Below are 19,692 nucleotides of genomic sequence, written 5' to 3' on the forward strand. Positions count from 1 at the left end.
TGACGTGATTGATATTATTGACATAGTCGAAACAACCATTATCGTTCGCAACAAAATTATTGTTTAGTATTGTTTGTTTGGAGTCTCTCAGATAGGGTACCAGAAGTTTGTCGATTGATTGATTAATTTACTTTACAATCGATATTAAATCGTTGCAAATCGTCTAGTGATCTGCCTCTAAGTAACAAACGAAATTAGAGCTATTGATGAAATTACATTCATCATGTAATATAGCTGCACTTCTGTTCAATATTTTTTCATGCATTTCCTGGAACATTCAAACGACCTCTTTTACTGAATCAGATTTTCAGACTTTAAAACATATTTTTATACGGTCAGATTGTTATGTCCTCAGATTGGTACAGTTAACTGGATCGTAAACCCCTGATACAAAAAGAGAAACGGGATTTCCTACTATTTCCTTATCTTTTATATAAAGGTCTTTGAAAATTCAATCTCTATGGGGAAGAGATGGAGTGTAAAGCGAGAAATTAATTCGTCGAAGTCACAGGCGTTCACTTGTGAATACATTATTATTATATACGCTTTAGTGCGTTCAAAACGTTCGTACCCAAGTAACCAAAATGTCAAAAGCTGACTTTTTTAACAATTTCAGGATAATTTTTGGGTTAGTGTTTCTCTATCTAATGTCGGTGGTAATTTTTATTATTTGAATTTTCTAAAACATTATCATAAAGTATTATTTTATATTCACCGTTAGTATCATGAAATAGTATTTAATATTTAACGACAATATCGAGGTTGGAAATTTGTGAAACAAAATGTTCCTTACAACATTTCAAATTTCAATCGTCGGTATATAGGTTATAATTTTGTTGGTGTTCTTGTCGAATGTTAAAATGTCCCGAAGTAAATGCTGTTTCTTTTTGGTTACTGTACTTACTCCTAAAATAAAATTGGTTAATTTTGAAGCGTTATATACGCGACACAAAATTTTCTTCAATTTTCCCCACCTGTTCAAAAATGCTAGCTTAATAAAACAGGAGGAATATTACAAACGCGAAATTAAAAAAATAACGGTCAGCGTAAAGTAGAACGTACCGAAAATAAAAATCAAACGGACTGATATGGAGGCAGGTAGCCGCAAAAACAAGGAGTCTGCGTGAAAAGGAGCGTAGCAATGACATTGACACAGGTAAGGCCAATAAACGAGTACATAACAAAAGAAATAAATCTATTTTTTTGGACAGGCTCTCTTTGACTTTACGTAAGTGAAATTTTTCAGAGAATTTACTTCTAAGTGGACGAATTTAGTGTAGAAAAGGAAGAAATCTGTGACAGTTGTTGGGCTATTAAGCTATTATGTTTTGGAAACGTGGGTTTGTAACAAGTTTGGTTAAGTTGCTGTTTTGTACGTTGATGTGACCTACATTTTTTATAGGGCTGAGTACACTTGGGTTCGAATTTGATAAAGACAATTTGGTTTTTTTATATCTATTCTCATGGAATTATGAGGACCTAGTACTTCAAAGACAATTACACCAAATTCAAATTCAAATTCAAAATAATCTTTATTTCATAGGTAAGCATTATTACACTTGAAATCGTCACAATGGTTAAACTCTACCGCTCATTCGTAAGGCAGATTCCCCTGAGAAGAATGAGCAAGACACTCTAGGGGTTGCTCTTTGTAAATAACATTTACAATATTTTTTTTTATTTGAAACAACAGAGAATGAGACTACCTCGATGAGCTAAACGGGTAATACCACGGATTTTTGTCATCTAAGTATGCAGAAGTTGTATAATAACCTTTAGTATAAAGTTTTTGTTTCACTATAGTTTTAAACCTCGTGAAAGGCAAATTTTCTATATCAACCCCTTAAATGATTTTTTGACTTTGCGAAGACGACTGTCAAGAAAAGCTAGTTTATTTTTATTCTTCGTATTAATGTTATGTCTGTCACTATTTTTCATTAAGAAATTACTATTTCTTTTCACATAAATTATATTTTCATAAATGTACTGTGAGTGAGTAAGAATGTTAATTTCCTTAAACTTACAATTACTTGGTATCAAACTAAGGAATTCCGTATTCAATGAGTACCAGACTAACAACATTAACTTTGGGGACACTACACAAAACACCTAGATTAAAACTAATTTAGAAAAGTTTGTTTCCTAAATTAGTTCTACTGGGAAATGAATTCGGGACCTTCACGTCAATTACGCACATGTCATTGACGCCGTCGTGTTAACTTTAGACCTGAGTTTTCGTGTGTACAGATGAAGCAATAAGTAATTTGTTAGACTGTGTATGTTTTTATTATTTTATTTTATGATACCAAGTGACAGGACGAACAAGTCGTGTCCCTGGCGGTAAGCGACACGCCTGTCTCTAACAAATGTTATGCTACTGAGAACTTTGAATCGCAAAGCTCTGAGGGGCAATGCCACTGCGCCTGCCACCGTGTAGATCAGAGGTTCCCAGACATTTTTTCTCATAGACCACTTTCAAAATTTAGCTGGTTCCGGTGGACCCCCAGCAGTTGCATTTCTACCGTATTCCCAAAACTCGACAAAAAATGTGAGGATTAGATCTAACTATGGAAATTTGCAACGCAAATTGCTGAGTTCCAACCACAAATTAATAGTTTTCGAAAAAAAAGTGAGAATTTAATTGATTGTGCTATGAGTGGATATCAAAAAAGTAAAGACACGTTGTACTGAATATGGAATATGCAAGTTTTTACAAGTAACAATCGCTGAGCTTCTTAAAATATTATCTGCCTGCATTGATAGGTGAAGTCAAGTCAACATTTTAGTTCTTCACTATCGAAAGCAGATAAATTTTCGTGGACCCCCGCTTACGAATTGTGGACCCCCGCTTACGAATTGTGAACCCCCGTTTTTTTTTGTCACGCCAACGTAGATCCCCGTCGAGTCTCCCACTTTGGGAACTAAGGGTGTAGATAAAAGTTGAAAAGTGCCATGTGCCTACAAAACCGAAACACTGTAGTGCTCACATTACTGCTTGGCGGCAGAAATAGGTAAAGTGGCAGTACTTCCCTGAACGAACACTTTCACAAGGAGCTCTACTGCTATGTCATGTTACATATTCGATTACACCACTTAATTAGCGTATTATTAGTTCACGCGTGTTCCTAATCATGTTAGTCTATAGATATTCGTAACCTATGCTGAACTTAATAACTTAAACTACAGAGAATAACGAGTTCTAAGGTTTTCGCGATTGTTACACATAGGAAATGAAGCTATTTTACAAATTATATTTTATTTATAAATTGAACTTAATAAAAATTCATTCAATAAAATAATTTGTAAAACTTAATATGGCGTAAATTGGAATGTTTTCTTTGTAAAATTAAAATAAGGTATTTAATAAGGTTTGCATCAATATTAGACATAACTGGTTGAAGACTGTACCACCTCAGTCAATCGTGACCATGGGACCTGTAAAGGGCCCGAAACGTCGGTTTGTTTGAAAAAACAAATATACGCGATTTAAATCCGGAAAAATTGTTTCATTTCCTACAGACAGTAAGTTTCGAAAATAAATAGCAATTGATATTTCACTGTTAAATTCTGTCTGACTTTCAAATTAAATGGTTAAGCTAATCACAGTCACAGATTGACCATCATATGGTATATATGACTCAAATCCATACAGAATAAAGCTAAAATTAAAAGTTAAAAACCTCAATACAACTTCAATAACAGTGTACACAAAAAGTCAGTAAAACAAGTTAACAACTCTTTGAGAGCAATTTGCAAGCCGAAATACGATAGTTCTACTGCATGGAGAAGGGTAGTCAAGCAGACTGATCTTTTAAATTTTTTATTTTTATTTTTGGTTATTTATGATAAAATAAGTGCACATTCGCTAACTAGTTTCTCACATATGGCGCTGCGGTAAAAATAACCGTTTAAATCTAACACAAAAGTCTGCAACGGGCACATAGAAAAGTTCGTAAGACTGGATCTGTGGCCCAGTTGGTAAGAGCGGTAGCCCCGGTTCGGCAAACAAACGCTGCTTCGAGTCGAGTCAGATCGCAAAGATTTTTTCTTTGCGTTTATTCGACTTTTGTATCAATAATAATTACAAACTAGTTGACTTTACTACGTGTACGCATGGAGTATGTACTAGGTTAAAAGACCTGTGTTACAGATCACCAGGCTCACTCGTTCTAGGTCTAAAGAACGTTGTTATCCGATTATAACTTTTATCTACAGTGTCTTGCGCGACAAAAACTAATTGCAACTCGTAAGTCAGTTCTGTTTGTCGAACGATGTACGTATAACGTATGCAGCGCCCTCAAATTTTTATTTATTAATTGTGCAAATTGCGGTGGAGGAGAACGATTACCTCTCAATTAAGAGGTCGATATGAAACTATTTACCCGGATTTAAATCGCGAATTTTTTTTTTCAAACAAACTAACTTTTTGGACCCTTTACAGGTCCCATGGTCACAGTTGCCTGAGTTGGTGAAGTCATCAACCAGTTATGTCTAATATTAATGGAAACCACCCTATTTTTTCCACTATACTTACAAAAGTTTTTTTTATTTATTTTTACCTTTTACAACTATCATTACAGGTATAACCTAATACAACAGTGTAGTTATTAAAAACCTTGTTTATATTAGCTGATTTGTTTGAGAAAACAAATATACGCGATTTAAATCAGGAAAATTAGTTTCATTTCCTATGTGTAACAATCAGAGATCGACGGTTCGAATCTCTAAGGCTGAAATGTATGACTTCAAGGGAAACATCGTGAACACAACATCGCTTCGAAGAAGGATCATAGCCCTTTAGCATTTTTTGCTAATATGTAGCTTTCTGCTATTTACTATTAACCTGGCCTGTACTATTTTCTCGATTTTGTCATGTTTAGTTCAGTCACTATCGTTGCCGACCTTGGACGGTGAGCTGATAATCTATCTCGGGTATTATTGTTGATATAGCGAGCCCTATTGTTTACCATTTTTAGTACGTACTGCAGCAACGCTGCAGCCGCGCGATTGTCACTTTCATACAATTTCTAGAAGCGCTGCATCCGTGCGGCGGCTGCGCGTCTAGAATTGTATGCAAAGCGACAGTCACGCAACCGCCGCGCGGCTGCAGCGCGGCTAACAGCGACTAATTTGAACACGCCCTTAAGACCGGAAATCTGAAGAAACCGAAAACATCTGTTCAAGAGTTTCTTTTGGCATATTTCCCTTCTTAAAAAGAAATTTAATCACGATACGCACTCGAAATCCCTAGAACTTCCGGTTTTAATTAACATGGTGATGTTGGTTGTACGAGCGCTTAACTGTTTAGTAAGGAAACAAAAGAAAAACAGATAATATTTTATAGTACCCCTGAGTCACGCAACTAGTATTATCAGTAATGAAGTAATGAGTATATGCCAAGAACTTAGGTCGCGTCTTGTACGAACAGGCGAGCGCGAAAAATAGTATCAGAGATACTGGTGCTACCGTTTTTGGCGCCAATCACCTTGTGCGCAAGAAAATAATATAAGCTTTGAAAAGTTTTTTTCAACTTAAACAACTGAAACATCAAATATTCTAAATTCAAATCTCACATGATTCAAAATTAAAGACTTATATAGGATGCCTGTTCATTTTGACTTTGTTTTATCATACCAAGCAATGATTTACTTGTATACCAAGTGACAGGATGCAAAAATTGTGCTACTCAGAGCTTTAAATCGCAAAAATCTGAGGAGCACTGCTACTGCGCCCTTCACCCTGAGACATAAGTTGACAAGTCCCACGTGCCTGTAATTGCACCGGCACATTTACCCTTCACAACTCAAAACCAGAACACAGTAATGTTCACATTACTTGACAGCAGAAATAGGTAAAGTCGCAGTACTACCCTGGACGAACTCTTTCACAAGAAGCTCTTCTGCTACGAAAAGACTAAAAGAAGTACGCACATAGAAAAGAATAAATGATATTTTGATGAAAAATTATTCAAATAAAAGAGAAATAATGAAGACTGCCTTAAGTAATTGAAGGGAATTTGTATAATTACTGTTGTTGTCTTAAAAGTACTGCAGCGGTCTTGCCATTAATAATAGAGTGTAAAAAATTGCAATTCTTCGTGTGGCAACACTGACAAGGTGGAAGGGCAAGCTGCGACTAATTTTAATTAATCCTGAAAACAAAGTAGCGTCCCGAAAGTGTTCTGAATAAAAGAATAACAATGTCGCTAGGTACATTGCTATCGTAGAATTTATTTTATAGGCGAAAGCGATTATTTTAGTTCACATACATACTTTTTTTAGTTCTGTCCGAAGTGTGTACCTGTCCCGCGACTATGCTACACTTGACATGAACTACACGTGGAATTTGATAGCGATATACATACAGCAGAAAGACATCGCTGCTTATTTGCACTTAATTGGCTTTTCCTATGAGACCAAGTGACGGGACGAACGAGTCGCGCACCTGGTTATAAGTGACACCCCTGTCCATAACAGTTGCAGTACCACTTTAGTGCTTCAAATCACAGATATTTGAGGGACACTGCCACTGCTCCCGTCACCCTGAGATATAAGTTGACAAGTCTCTTTGCTTGGCGGCAGAAGTAGATAAGGTGGCAGTACTTCCCTGGACGAACTTTTTCCCAAGGAGCTCTACAGCTACTAATCCTGCTGTCTTTGGTATAATAAAGTCACTTGTCATACGTCAAAAGTACTTTTATCATATTAAAATCATTAAAATAATACGAACTGCTTGAAATAAATTCGCACTACGTGCTTTTGTCGTTTTTATGATCATTACAGGCACAACTCGGGCACTGGATATTATAAAAAAAAACATACTGTACATGAAACTACTTATACGCCTTTCTGAGAGAAATAAAGCATTTTGTATTTGTATAAAAACTTGTCGACTAATTTCGTTCGAAGAATCTTTAAAAACCTCTCTCCAGAAAAATTAACTACTGTAATAATAACTCACGCCTTTAAGTCGAATTTTTGCTTGACATGTTTCAAACCAGCCCGCAGTCTTTCCTGAAAAAAATCCTGAAAAAATTACATCAAAGGTGCAAATTTACTATTACTCTGCAGTTAAATAAATATAATGTATTTAGAAAAACAGTTAGATACTATTTTAGATGTTCACTAACCATCGTCAGTCGTCCTCACTTAATATCAAATATTTTAACAATAATAAAAATTCAACAACATTCGTCATTTGCCTCCCGTTTTAATTACGAAGCTTTTAAATTACACGGCCTCGAAAACTCGTACTGTCTACACATATTTCTACACGTGAAAATAAATCAATTGCTTATATTAAAATGCTATGTGTACCATATTATTTGAATTAACATAAAACTACGAAATGTCATCATGTCTTTCATTCGTAGCATTTTTAGATCATCGGCGTAGTTCGTAGCGCACCATTATACAGCCACGTAAGTAGCGATAGTAACTTAGATACGTTACACAATATGTATACCAAGTGTTGAAAATTCACAAGCCGCCAACGTCAGATCTCATGCCTTAGCCACAAACTTTAACAACCGTGGCAGTGAAGAATGGCGTTGGCATCAGATCGCCTAAAAGCCTCCTCAGTCGACATCTGTCCTTAGCTCTCGTCTCACCTTAATTAAAAGACCCCCCTAACCCCCTTTCTACCTTGAGTCACCGCCGAAACCTTAAGGGTTTCTTTATAAATTTTAATATTCTTAAGTAACATTTAAAATATTGCTTTTTTTCAGGAGATATAAAATGTTTTGTTTAATTATATAAACATTAAAGTTATTGTATTATCAGCGTTTAGATGGTTGTGTATCCTCTCTCTATCTCTCCTCTGTTGTATTGCCTTTGCGCTGTTTGTTGATGTTTCTTTCTTTGAAATTGTGGCAAAGTTGAATCCGAAACAAAAAGTAAACAAAAAACGATTGTTTTGACGAAAGTGTACCAGGTCAAAATTCTCTTAAAACACAAAGACGCAACAATGGCGAATCCTCCATTCCCGATGTCAATTAACATAATGGAAACTGAAGTAAATATTTTTCCACCTTCGCTTACTTTCTGACGTTTACAAAGCAGCCTGGCCACCCGCAGGGTATGGGCGAGAGGGCCGCTTTACGAATAAAATAATATTACATTTTAATGAGATTTGAACCCTGACCATTTGTTTATTGAGGAAAGTTGTAACGGCGCGTAATGGATCGTTTATGCATTTTACTTTCTTGGTGTAACTAGTCATGACTGAAGCTTTTTAAAATGGTCTTGTCGGCGCTGAACGTTTTTACATCGATTTTAAAGCTACAAGATATTCCACGCTCCACCTCATTTAAAAGTAACATAAAATAAAATCCAAAAAATATGTATTATTTCGTGAACAGAAATTTCTACCACTATAACCTTTGAAATATTTTTCGTTTTTAATTTTTATTAATTAATCACATAGTTTTTGTAGTCGTTGAACTTATACATCATTTTTGTCAACAGTGCGAAGAGTCGCCCCGCAGTTCTCGATACCGCCTCCGCCAAAGTCCGAAGTTATGCTGGGAGGTAACCTGACTCTCAAGTGCGTGGCTTTCGGATCACCCATGCCTACTGTCAAGTGGAGGAAAGGTAAACAAAAATAATACTCATCAAACATAATAATCTGGTATTAACAGATCAGAGTAGTTTTCTTTTGACGTCTAAAGTTCATTTGTATGTAGAAAATATTCGTTCCACTTTTTGCCAAATTTCTATATACACGCATATATACGCATGTGTGGAAGCCATAACTTGATCCAATGCTAAAAATTGGTGTTTTATAATTATTTCAAAGCAAATAGTATGTTTAGTATAGTTTCCTTCTATTATATTGTAAGTCATTATGTACATTATTTTTTTCTAGAAAGTTATTCGTATTTCGGATAGCCTCAGAGTTAGATATGTTATATTCGAGCTGGGTAAATAAAACAAAAAATCTTTTATCGCATCAAAACGTTCTGTGTAGTATACTGCTTCCAACAAGTGCCAATTTTGTTTTTACTAGTTGTAGAGAAACCAGTAGGTCAGAGTATTTTTCTTTAACAATTGTAGCTCTACGGGGAGCTTTCAAAGATTTTTTCTAACTTTTAAAATATCTACGTTCAATCACGCAACGTGTATTAATTTTGTGGTAAATTATTTCCAAGATTTCGATTTGCAAATAGCGTATAAGCTACATTGTAAGTAACGAACTTTACATTCAAGAATTTTTCGTAGATTTTCTAGACATTGTACTTCTAGCATCGTACATGCAATTGTTTAGGTTGGCTTGTAATAACCTCATCCAGCTAAACTTGTTGTATTGTTCACAAATAGAATCGGCCCAAATAATATTTCACGAGATTTGTTCCTATACCCTTTTCGAAACTGCGATTCATCAAGCATTTTTCGAGTAATATGGACATACTACAATTTTTTTCGACAATATATATTTCATTTTTCATCATCATCATCATCATCATTTCAACCCAAAGACGTCCACTGTTGAACATAGACCTCCCCCAAAGAACGCCACACACAACGACCGGTCCATTTATTCTGTGCATTTTTCATTAGAGAATGATGAAGAATTACACGGAATCAGGACCTTCTGCGGTTTCAATATGTCTTTTGATATTAGAGTTTTTACTTATCACGCGGCACTCACTTGGATGAAAATTTTGTAAAACAAGTTTGGTCATATATATGACCAAGCTAGTTCTAGTAGTAGAAATCATCCTGATTTGATAGCAAGTCAGGATGATTTTCATTTTGCTACTGTTTGAGTCTTAACATTTGTCATAATATACTTCCTTGCTTCTCCAAAGACTAAGTGATCCAAAATAAGTCGTGTCTTAAAATACATGTTAAAACTTACAAAATTAACATACGTTACGTTACATACGTATAACAGAAAGAAACAAGTTGCATATCATACGAAATACACTCTGTTGGATCCTTCAATAAAACTTCTGCTTTCCTTTTTCCGGTTTTATTGAACTCGATTGTAAATGGACTGTATACGTCTATTCCGGAAATACTTTGAAACTTAAGATTAATTTCTTCCTGTTCTTAGATCTTCAATGACTTAACTGAACTTGAACTTAAAGTTATTGGAATCCAGAAGGATCCTACTATTATATCGGTATAGCGTCACCCACACCATCGTGCCGGCCTAATTAATGCGCCGCGGGCGCTCCCGACCAATCAGAGCACGTGAATTATCTCGCGAGATTCAGTCTTCCTTGTTCGCTTGCCTTGATCAACCAGGCGCGTCTCGGCCGTCCGTACCACACGCTCTTTACAATTTTTTATTTATTTATAAAGCACAATAAAATCCACAACGCTGCACAATTAACGTAACAAATGCAAAGAATAATTGAAAACAATGAAATGGTTTTCACATTCATTTTCAATCGTTCACATCGTAGCATTTACAAAGATGTGTGAATGAGCTTTGTTCACTTGAAACGGTCTGACATAGCACATTATTCTAAACTCCTCCCGAAGTCATATATATAATACCCATATTAAACTCAACGAGGTTATTGACCCAAAATGGCTCTACGATCCGATCACTACTAAAAAGCGAACTACATATTGTCTGTTTGAAGGTAAAACCACATAAGAGACATTTTAAACAAAAAGTCTTTAATTTATATAGCTATGGTAAGAAAAGCACTGTCTTTCTGCACGTGAAACTCAATAACAAAAAAGGTATAAACTTTTTAAATTTTTTGTGAAATTATTCCACTAGTTTATTATAATTAAGCTATAAACTTAATAAGACTTTTATCTATATAGAAAGATTGTGATTTTCTTGCAACAGGTACATAATTTACAGGTTTTTTTGTGGAAAGTGTCACTTTAAGCAGACGATATTTAATTGGTATTTTTTCTTTTCATTTTTCGTTTTTTCAAGCGTTACGAAAATTATTTTTTATTTCAAACATACTTTTAATATTATTTTAAGATATCTTTCTCTTGAACATAATATATCATTTTGCAACGACAAACAAAAACACTTTTTTCGTAAAGTAGTCCATCTAGCATCTAGCATAGCTTGCGCTTTTCGACAGGTGTCAATTTTCGACACGTCTTATAACCTTGTAATGGCGAACACTCTTTTCAACGTGACATGAAAACATCTTCTAACACATTTAGCTTGGCATTTAAGGGGACGAAGAGTGATATAATATGTTACAGCGTACTCAGCCAAAACTGTAACAGATACTGATAAATCTGTTTAATCATTAGACGTTATACGCGTTGTCACGTATTAAGAGCTTTGCCATGTATCATAGTCAATGCGTGATCCGTGTTTGTAATTCACCAGGACCGATAAACAAAGGAAACTACGCACACCAGCAAATTAAACGGAACGCTACGAAAATCCCTAATAAATGCAACGTTCTTTCAAAGTCTGGTCTGTTTCTTATTTTAATTTTTTATTGTATGTCTTATTTGAATAAAAAATAGTCGGCATTTTTTCCATTGATTTGTTTTAATTAACGCAGATTTATCGAGTGGCTCGAGGTTGATTTTGCGTCCTTGTAAATTTCGTATACTTTAGTTGAAAAAGATTTTGTATTTATTAAAGCTTGATTTAACGTGAAACTGTTACAATTTTTAAATTTTCAGCCGTTTGTGCTTCGTCCCAAAACGTAAAAAAAAGCTGCACCAAGTCGATGTTAAAATATATTAATTCTTATTTGATCATCAACCCATTTATACATCCCACAACTGGACATGAGTGGTGAACCCTTCTTCGACGTGCAAGTTACATCACGATATTTCCCGTCACCGAAAAGCTCATAATAAATTTCAAATGAGAGGCGGTAAAACAACCCATGAGGCTACCACGATTTTCTTATTTATTTAAGTATAAACGTTAGTGTTATATATTCTCACTTTTTTGTTCCACTAAATGTGCCGGTGTGTGTAAATACATATAAAATAGATGTTTGTCCTTTAATTACGAAAAATATTGACTCAAGAAAAGCCTAAAATGAATTAAAGCCAATCAATTGTTCACCATAATGAAGCATTCATTAATTGAAAAACGATCGCATTTCAATCGACAGGCGTTAACACAGTTACCTGGGCGAAATTAACGGTTATTTGCACTTGACTTGTAATATTAACGTAATTATATTCAGAGCTTTTATTTACAAGTAACTTATATGTGCGTTTTCAAAGTCACAACCTAATAATCTTTATTTCATGTGAGCAAATTACACTTGAAATCGTCATAGTGATTAAGTAGATTTTAATCTACTGCTCATTTGTAAGGCAGATTCCATTGAGAAGAATGAGCAAGAAACTCTAGGGGTTGCTCTTTGTAAATGTACATTTGAATACATATATCATTACAATATTTAATTTAAACATCTGCAGACTACCTGCACAAGCTATACGGGTCACTACCCACGGATTTTTATCCATCCATTATTGGTATCCAGCGTACGCAGAAGCTGTATAAATAACCTTTAGTATAAAGTTTTTGTTTCACTATTGTTTTAAACCTCGTAAAGGGAAAATTTTGAATATCAATCAGAACCTTAAAGCATATCCCTTTAAATGCGTTTGAGACTTTGTTATGGCGTCTGTCAAAAACCACAATCCATAAATTACTAAAACTACTCATATTATAGATTTGGCAACTCATATTGTTTGTTTAAGCGAGGGCAACTGGGCACGAGCCTTCCCTATGCAAAGGTTTAGGCCAAATTTGCCTATACACTTACACGCCCACTTCGTCGGCTCGGCGACCCGAAGTGGATCTTGGCCTCCGACATTAAGATGCGCCACTCTTCTCTCTTCTATGCCGCTTCTTGCCAATTCAGATCCAGCGATATCTAGGAAGTCGAACCGGTCTTCTGCCAGACGGTTGCCCCAGATACGCTCTCTTGACTGCACGATCCTCACCCATCCTCTCGACGTGGCCAAGCCAGCGAAGTTGGGTTGATTTGGTCTCTCCTATGATATTAGGTTCCTTTATCAAATCCTCTATCTCCAGATTTTTCCTCATTCGCCCGATATATAGCACTGAAATTTCAATTATTTTTAATTTTGTTTCGTATAAAAGATTATAAAATCGTAAAAGGTTGTTTTATCTCTTTTTTAATAATGGAATAACGTCATAGTAACATTCCGTAATAGATTGGAATACAGCACAACTCCAGTCCCGTCTATCAAAATACGCAAACTACATACATTAATACTTTTATAAAAACTTATATTTAAGAAAGGTATTTAAAAGACTAGGTAATTGTGCATATTCTAAAATACTATTTCTTTTTCTGTCTTTTTCTTTATCTATTACGAATTGGCAGATTTCGACTCTCCAATTTTTTTTAATTTTTACCTTTCTCGAAACTTGTATTTATTTAGGACAACCAACAAGTAAACTTTATAGGTAAAAAATGATATTACACAATACAAACGAAGTAATACTCAAATGATAACTCTTACCACAACACACACTTAACAAACACAATTAGTTATTTATACCTATTTACATAAAGAAGTAATCATACATTTATTTACATAAGATATAGTACAATATATAGCATAGGATGATAGATATATATAAAATATTAATTCAATTATGACGTTAACAACATTTTTTAACCATGACAAATGTCCACAGGCTTAACCCAGTGGCTGACACCAGAAGATAACCCGCCTCTCGGCCTTAACACGCTTAAGCTGGAAGATATCCGCGAATCCTCAAACTACACCTGCGAGGCGGCCAGCGTGCTGGGTGTCATCGAAGCCGTAGCTGAGGTTAAAGTCCAATGTGAGTAATATTTATTTATTTAATACCGTAATTTTTGTTTGTAATTGTTATTACACGACGACCAGACGCAGACTAGACCGTCACTAACAAATGACGGTACGAACAAGTCGTGCGTCTGGCGGCAAGCGACGCGCAACGCGTCCATAGCAATTCCAGTGCCACTCAGAATAAAGCACACTCTCTGACGTTCCCTAGTCACAAGTCCTATGTGCCTGTAATTTCACCAGCACTCTTACCCTTCAAAATCGGAACACAGTAATGCTGACATTACTGCTTGGCGACTTTCCTTAGTGCGGAGCTATTAGTGTGCGTTATTATAAAATAAAATACAATTATATATTCAGGAACAGTACAATACAATTAAGTAAATTGTAGGTGGTGGTAGTCGTGTGTAGTAATTTTAAGTGTATTATTGGTACTTTCTGGACGAACTCTTTCAAAAGGAGCTCTACTGCTGCTAAAACCTATGCAAGCAGTCACAACTAGTAAAGTATAAACTTACGCGAGGCAGCGCTTCAATAAGCGTCCAATATGAAGGCGAACTTATTGTTATTGATACAAAGATCGAACAAACACACGGAAAAATTCCTGCGATCGGACTGTATTCTTCCCAGCGTCTGTCGCTCCGACGTGGCTACCGCTGTTACCAACTGAATTACGAATCGAGCCAACACATCTTACGAATTCCTCTACATGCTTGTTGGATTAAAACTGTGACGGTGTGACCTCCTTACTTACATCGTCATCCCACCTTTTTATCGCCTTACTCCGGTTCTTAGCCTCTCGTATTTAGATTAAAATTTTGAATTTCAATAGTTCTTTTGCTTCGCATTCTGATTTTGTTTCGTTCCTCCGTCACTCCCTACTCGATCGCGGCAGCGAACACGTCTTCTCTTCTTAATTTTTTGAGCCGTTTACCAATTACCAAAAATCTCTTGTGCGATAAACATTTTAAAGATCATAAATATTGTTAAAACTGGAATAAATATTTATAAAACTGGATTTATTACCACTAGTTCTTTATCCTTTTGAACTTTGAACTTTAAACTTACTACGTAAGAGGTTGCGGAGGCTACTGTACTACTCTCCCGACAACATTATAATGAACAGAACTCCACGCGCTCTTCAAAACGGCTTTTTATCATGCACTACCCTATCTGGTTAAAGAAATCCCTTTATACAAGAAACAATAGAACAAAGAACTAAGCAAAATTTCTGACTACTGTATCAATTAATAACGTATAATAAATATTTTGTTCCACAAATCATTAAACCGTTGAAGAGCGACTGTTCTTAATTAAACCATCAGCTACTCCGACTCGGTCGAGTTGGAAGTCACTCGATCAAATTATACACTCGTAATTTCTTCGGATAACTTTACTGGGTATTTCATGTCGAGGGGTAGGGGGTGAAAGTGTTATTACGATACTGTTAATTTTGTAATTTGCCTAGCAATTTGTGGCATACTACAGCACTATACTAAACTTTGATCTATAAACACGACGACCTCGTGTCTCAAGGGTTTACAATGTGGGCTTTGGATGTAAAGGATCCCGGGTTTGATTGTCAATAATAAAATAAACGATTTCCAGTGTCAACTTTATACAGTTTTTGTATATACTCGTATATGTTCTTTATGTGCACTTAAAAATAAACTTAACTGCCCAGAAAATCACGCGAAGCATCATTTATTGCGTGCTTTTTTCTCTGGAACGTGTCATGTCAATTCGTTTTCGTTAGAGTTTCGTAAACGTCATCAATAATAATTTCGCAAGTATTAAGAAATCGCAACATCGATATGTAGTTTGCAAACTAATCTTCCAAATTAATGTTAGAATAAGAACTTCATTAATAATATTAGAAACAAAGCAAGAACCCTCAAAGCCCGTTATCCTCTTGATAGATTTATTCGGAACAGCCAGATGAGAGCACTAGGCGGAAATAACTCACACTTAGCCCATAATCTGACCGAGAATGGGTGTACTCAGACGAACGACTTACGATGGCAAAAATTCTGTCAGATACGTCGACATCAAAATTATCGCGTTGAGTATGCAAAAATTTCTGTTACCATTCAAATGCTGACATCACTTCGAATTCGCATTTTTTTTTATGTTTATTGTGCCAAACAACCACAACTGTTGCCCGGTCTCAAACTAGGGAATTCCCTGTACTATGAGTACAGAGCAACGGAATCACTCCGGGACATTTCCCTGACAACCCAGACTAGAACCAATTTAGAAAAGCTCGTTTCCCAATTTGGTTCTACCGGGAAGCAAACTCAGGTCCTCCTCGTCCAGAGTTCACTGAGTCAATTTCTATTGTCTTTTGAATGGATATTCATATTTGCAGTAGCAAAAAAAGTTATTTAAAATTTGTCAACGACCTTTTCAACCCACATTTTGATGATTTCTTAACATCAGAATCTTTGAAATCTGACAGTAAAATGTATCGTTGTGTCAAAAATGTAAACGTGTAAACATGCCATACAATTCTAGAAGATGACAAAGACTTCAGTTGAGTGTGCTGTGTGCTGTTTCAAAGTCAAGCTGCTAGAAAGGGAACTAGTGCCCCAACGAAATGAAATATTGGATACCGACCACAAATTAGTCGCAACCAGACTCCAACAATTAATGAGAAGATATAAGAATATCTAACGTCTGCATAAACCCCTTAGTCTGTAATCCGTCCGAATTAAATTGAGAAAACGGAACGGGAACAATAATTAGTCATTAATCAAGCTGACGTCCGTGTCTCCTGAGCCCTCGCAACTTTGCCACCCTTTCAATTATGAATTATAACTCTAATTCATAATAGATATCGCAATTTATCAAATTGATTCGCATAAATCCCTCTTTCAGAATCGACGAGGTTGTTTGGATACCCTTGGATCTTTTTAAATTATTAATTACAGTAAAACAGTTTCATTTAGCGTCCTGTTCGCTAATTACGATTCATTAGTCAAGATTATGGTTGGTTTGATCGTTTATCATTGCGTCGTTCATTTGAGTTGGTGCTATAACAAATACATTTCATATCTTTGATTTATTTGACGACACATCAAGTCAGCCAAAATTTATTATCAAATTATCTAGCCCAAAAGTGAAGGAAATAAATAGGTATGCAAAAAATAATAAATACGTACACATAAGTACTCACGAGTAAAATGAGTACTTATGTAATAACCAAACTTTTATCGTCATGACCATCATGACTATTAAAACAGGTAGATAGTATTGTAGCTTGTATGTAATCTCACTTTTTTCATTCTTGACTTGTCTGAAAGCCCTGATGATGTCCTTGTCGAGGTTTATCATTTCTTGACGTATCAGGAACATTTTAAAGACATAGTGGTGCTCGGTAGCTTCGACAGTCTGAATTCTCTCGTTTTGAGGATTTTGATAGCAGTGACGACGGCACGAACCAAAACGTGAGAATAGTGGAGAAAAGGGAATTCGAGAACTATTCAAAATTTTTGAAGTAAATGGTCAGAAACCAGAAAAAGGGATGATTGAAAGGTGGGATGACGATGAAGGAGATCAACATAGAATGTCTCATGTTAAAATCTTCTGCTGTACACCTACTACTACTCATTTATGTTAAATCCAAAGTTTTCTGTCGATTCGAGGTACAAAAATGAATGATTAAATTTCTGTGCCCTTAATATAAAAACGTTAAATTCTTTTATAACTTATTCCATAATCATTTTAACCCTTTCTACTTTACTGACCTAGCCCATTCGTCTTAATTTTGTCGTTAATTTACCAACTCGGCAACTTTTTCAGCGTAAATTTTCACAAGTCTCAAATGCTCTGAACATTAAAATTCTTTGACCCAATGATATCTTCGGAGACAATCCTTCATTTTAAAATTTATTTCGGTCCCAAAGGACTTAGCAAGCTATTCAAAAATATTGCAAGGTCTTTTTGAATTTATAAAAGAATAATATAATCTATAGAATTGTTTAAACAAAGATTTATGCAAAGTTTATAACGAATATCAAGATCATCGAATCGTTGTCTTTTATCAAGATTTAATCATTACCTTCTATTATAATAATCGCCAGAGTTGGAAATTCTTATGTAAATAGATATTACAACGACATTTTAATACATAAAAATCTGCGTACATTTTAATTGCTCAAAGGTCAAGAATACCTTCATAGACGGCGATCAAATATGTTCAAACGTATGGCATGTATTAGATTAGTTATCTTGACCCCAAAAGTTGTCTTCTTACAAACGAAGATCCATTTCGTTCAATTTTGTATATTTCAATTTTCTTCCAGCACTACCGGGCCCACCAACTGAAGTCCGAGCGTCCGAAATCACAGCAACTACAGTTCGGCTAGCGTGGACCTACAGTGGACCTGAGGAGCCGCAGTACTACGTTATTCAGTACAAACCTAAATATGCCAATCAGGTGAGGAAGACAGGCTTTAGGTCTCAGGTTTTAAGTCCTATTGATCGTTAATTAATTTCTTACGACTCTTATGTGTGGTTTTGCACATACTTGGGTAAGTGTAACGGGACGCGCTTGTCTGTGTGTCATTACTGGAAGGGGTTTCCTTTACAAAGTATTGAAAGTTTAATTGGTGTCCTGTAAACTCGCCTACGTATGTTAGTAACAAATAAATTGCATTTACGCTAGACGTCTTAACCGTTTCATCAATCCCAGATATTAAGTCACGGAATTGTCTATCGTCATTTTTCAAAATGAAACAAGAATGACGTCCTCAGTGGACCAGCGACAAGCACTGGGCGTCGATAATGAGAATTAATTTTAGAAACGAATTTCTCTAAACTGATACCGATCTGGAGGTTTTGGTTAGTGTTCCCGAAGTCAACTTCGTTATTCTGGTATTAATAAAGCCGGGAACACACCTAGCATTTGATTTGATTGATGTGGTTTTCGCATTAATTTACTACCTAAAATAACTATTACTTTCTTCGTTAAGATTTAATAACTTCTTTTCCAAAATACAGGCTTTCAGCGAAATCTCAGGCGTGATTACTCAATACTACTCTGTGACGAATCTCTCACCTTACACTGAGTACGAAATGTACGTTATTGCTGTGAACAACATTGGTCGAGGACCTCCATCGGCACCAGCGGTCATTACTACAGGAGAAACCGGTACGTATAAGTACTAGACATTAAAATTAATTAACTGCGGAGGAAAAGTAAAACTTCGTGACAAAACTTGCGTTTCGAAAGTTAATAAAACTTACCCGCTCGGAGATCTCAAGCAATACCTTCATTCTAAGGAGATACTCATTTCACAATTGAACAGTTTTGATTTTAAATCTTCAAAATATTTGCTGCAGCCTTATTTACCTGTTGATTCCTCAGAAAACGGCTTCGGAGGTTTTTGTACGACACGTTTTAAAATCTTGGAGTCTCCATTTTAATGTATAAGACAGTAAAGAAATACTAATAAAGCTTTACAGTATCTGAGGTTGAGAATTCTGTCTTGAACACTTAACTTATGAATGGATCAAATTCTTGAAGCTTTTTCTATAATCTTAAATTTTCAAGCTATTCTAAACTCTATCTAAAACAGAAACACTGAATAAGTGCAATGTGCTGTACTTTAATAAGTGTTTCTTATTAATGAACAAGTACAAATTAATCTTAAAAGTTATCTTTTGTGAATATGAATAATTTTTATCGCTCTAGATCTAGTATTGTCAATGATATTACATTTAACTAAGCGCATCAATCCATACGCTTACTTCATTTATTTTCTCGCTTACATATAAATATAGTTTCATCTTGTTTTCTTTCGTAAATAGATTTTTGGTTTTTTACTTGCGCTGAATTCTAAGTTCTCTAAGGTTATTTTAAACGTCTTTACATGCCTACGCGAAATGCGATCTACGACCGCCGCCGCTTCATGTAAGTTGGCTT

The 19,692-nt window shown here is 35.4% G+C and overlaps 1 protein-coding gene across 7 annotated transcripts in view; it reads left to right on the forward strand.

Annotated features, from left to right (window-relative positions):
• LOC113234186 (tyrosine-protein phosphatase Lar) overlaps positions 1–19,692 on the forward strand; it is a 414,647-nt gene that overhangs the window by 374,676 nt on the left and 20,279 nt on the right. For all 7 annotated transcript variants that reach the window (XM_026469472.1, XM_026469475.1, XM_026469479.1 and 4 more), the window contains exons 6-9: positions 8,466–8,591; positions 13,633–13,782; positions 18,071–18,204; positions 18,768–18,918. In XM_026469472.1, the coding sequence (XP_026325257.1) occupies positions 8,466–8,591; positions 13,633–13,782; positions 18,071–18,204; positions 18,768–18,918 (561 nt within the window). The remainder of the gene's footprint in view (positions 1–8,465; positions 8,592–13,632; positions 13,783–18,070; positions 18,205–18,767; positions 18,919–19,692) is intronic.

This window comes from Hyposmocoma kahamanoa, unplaced genomic scaffold, assembly GCF_003589595.1.
Source record: "Hyposmocoma kahamanoa isolate Upper Pololo Valley unplaced genomic scaffold, ASM358959v1 81, whole genome shotgun sequence".
NCBI lineage: Eukaryota > Metazoa > Arthropoda > Insecta > Lepidoptera > Cosmopterigidae > Hyposmocoma > Hyposmocoma kahamanoa.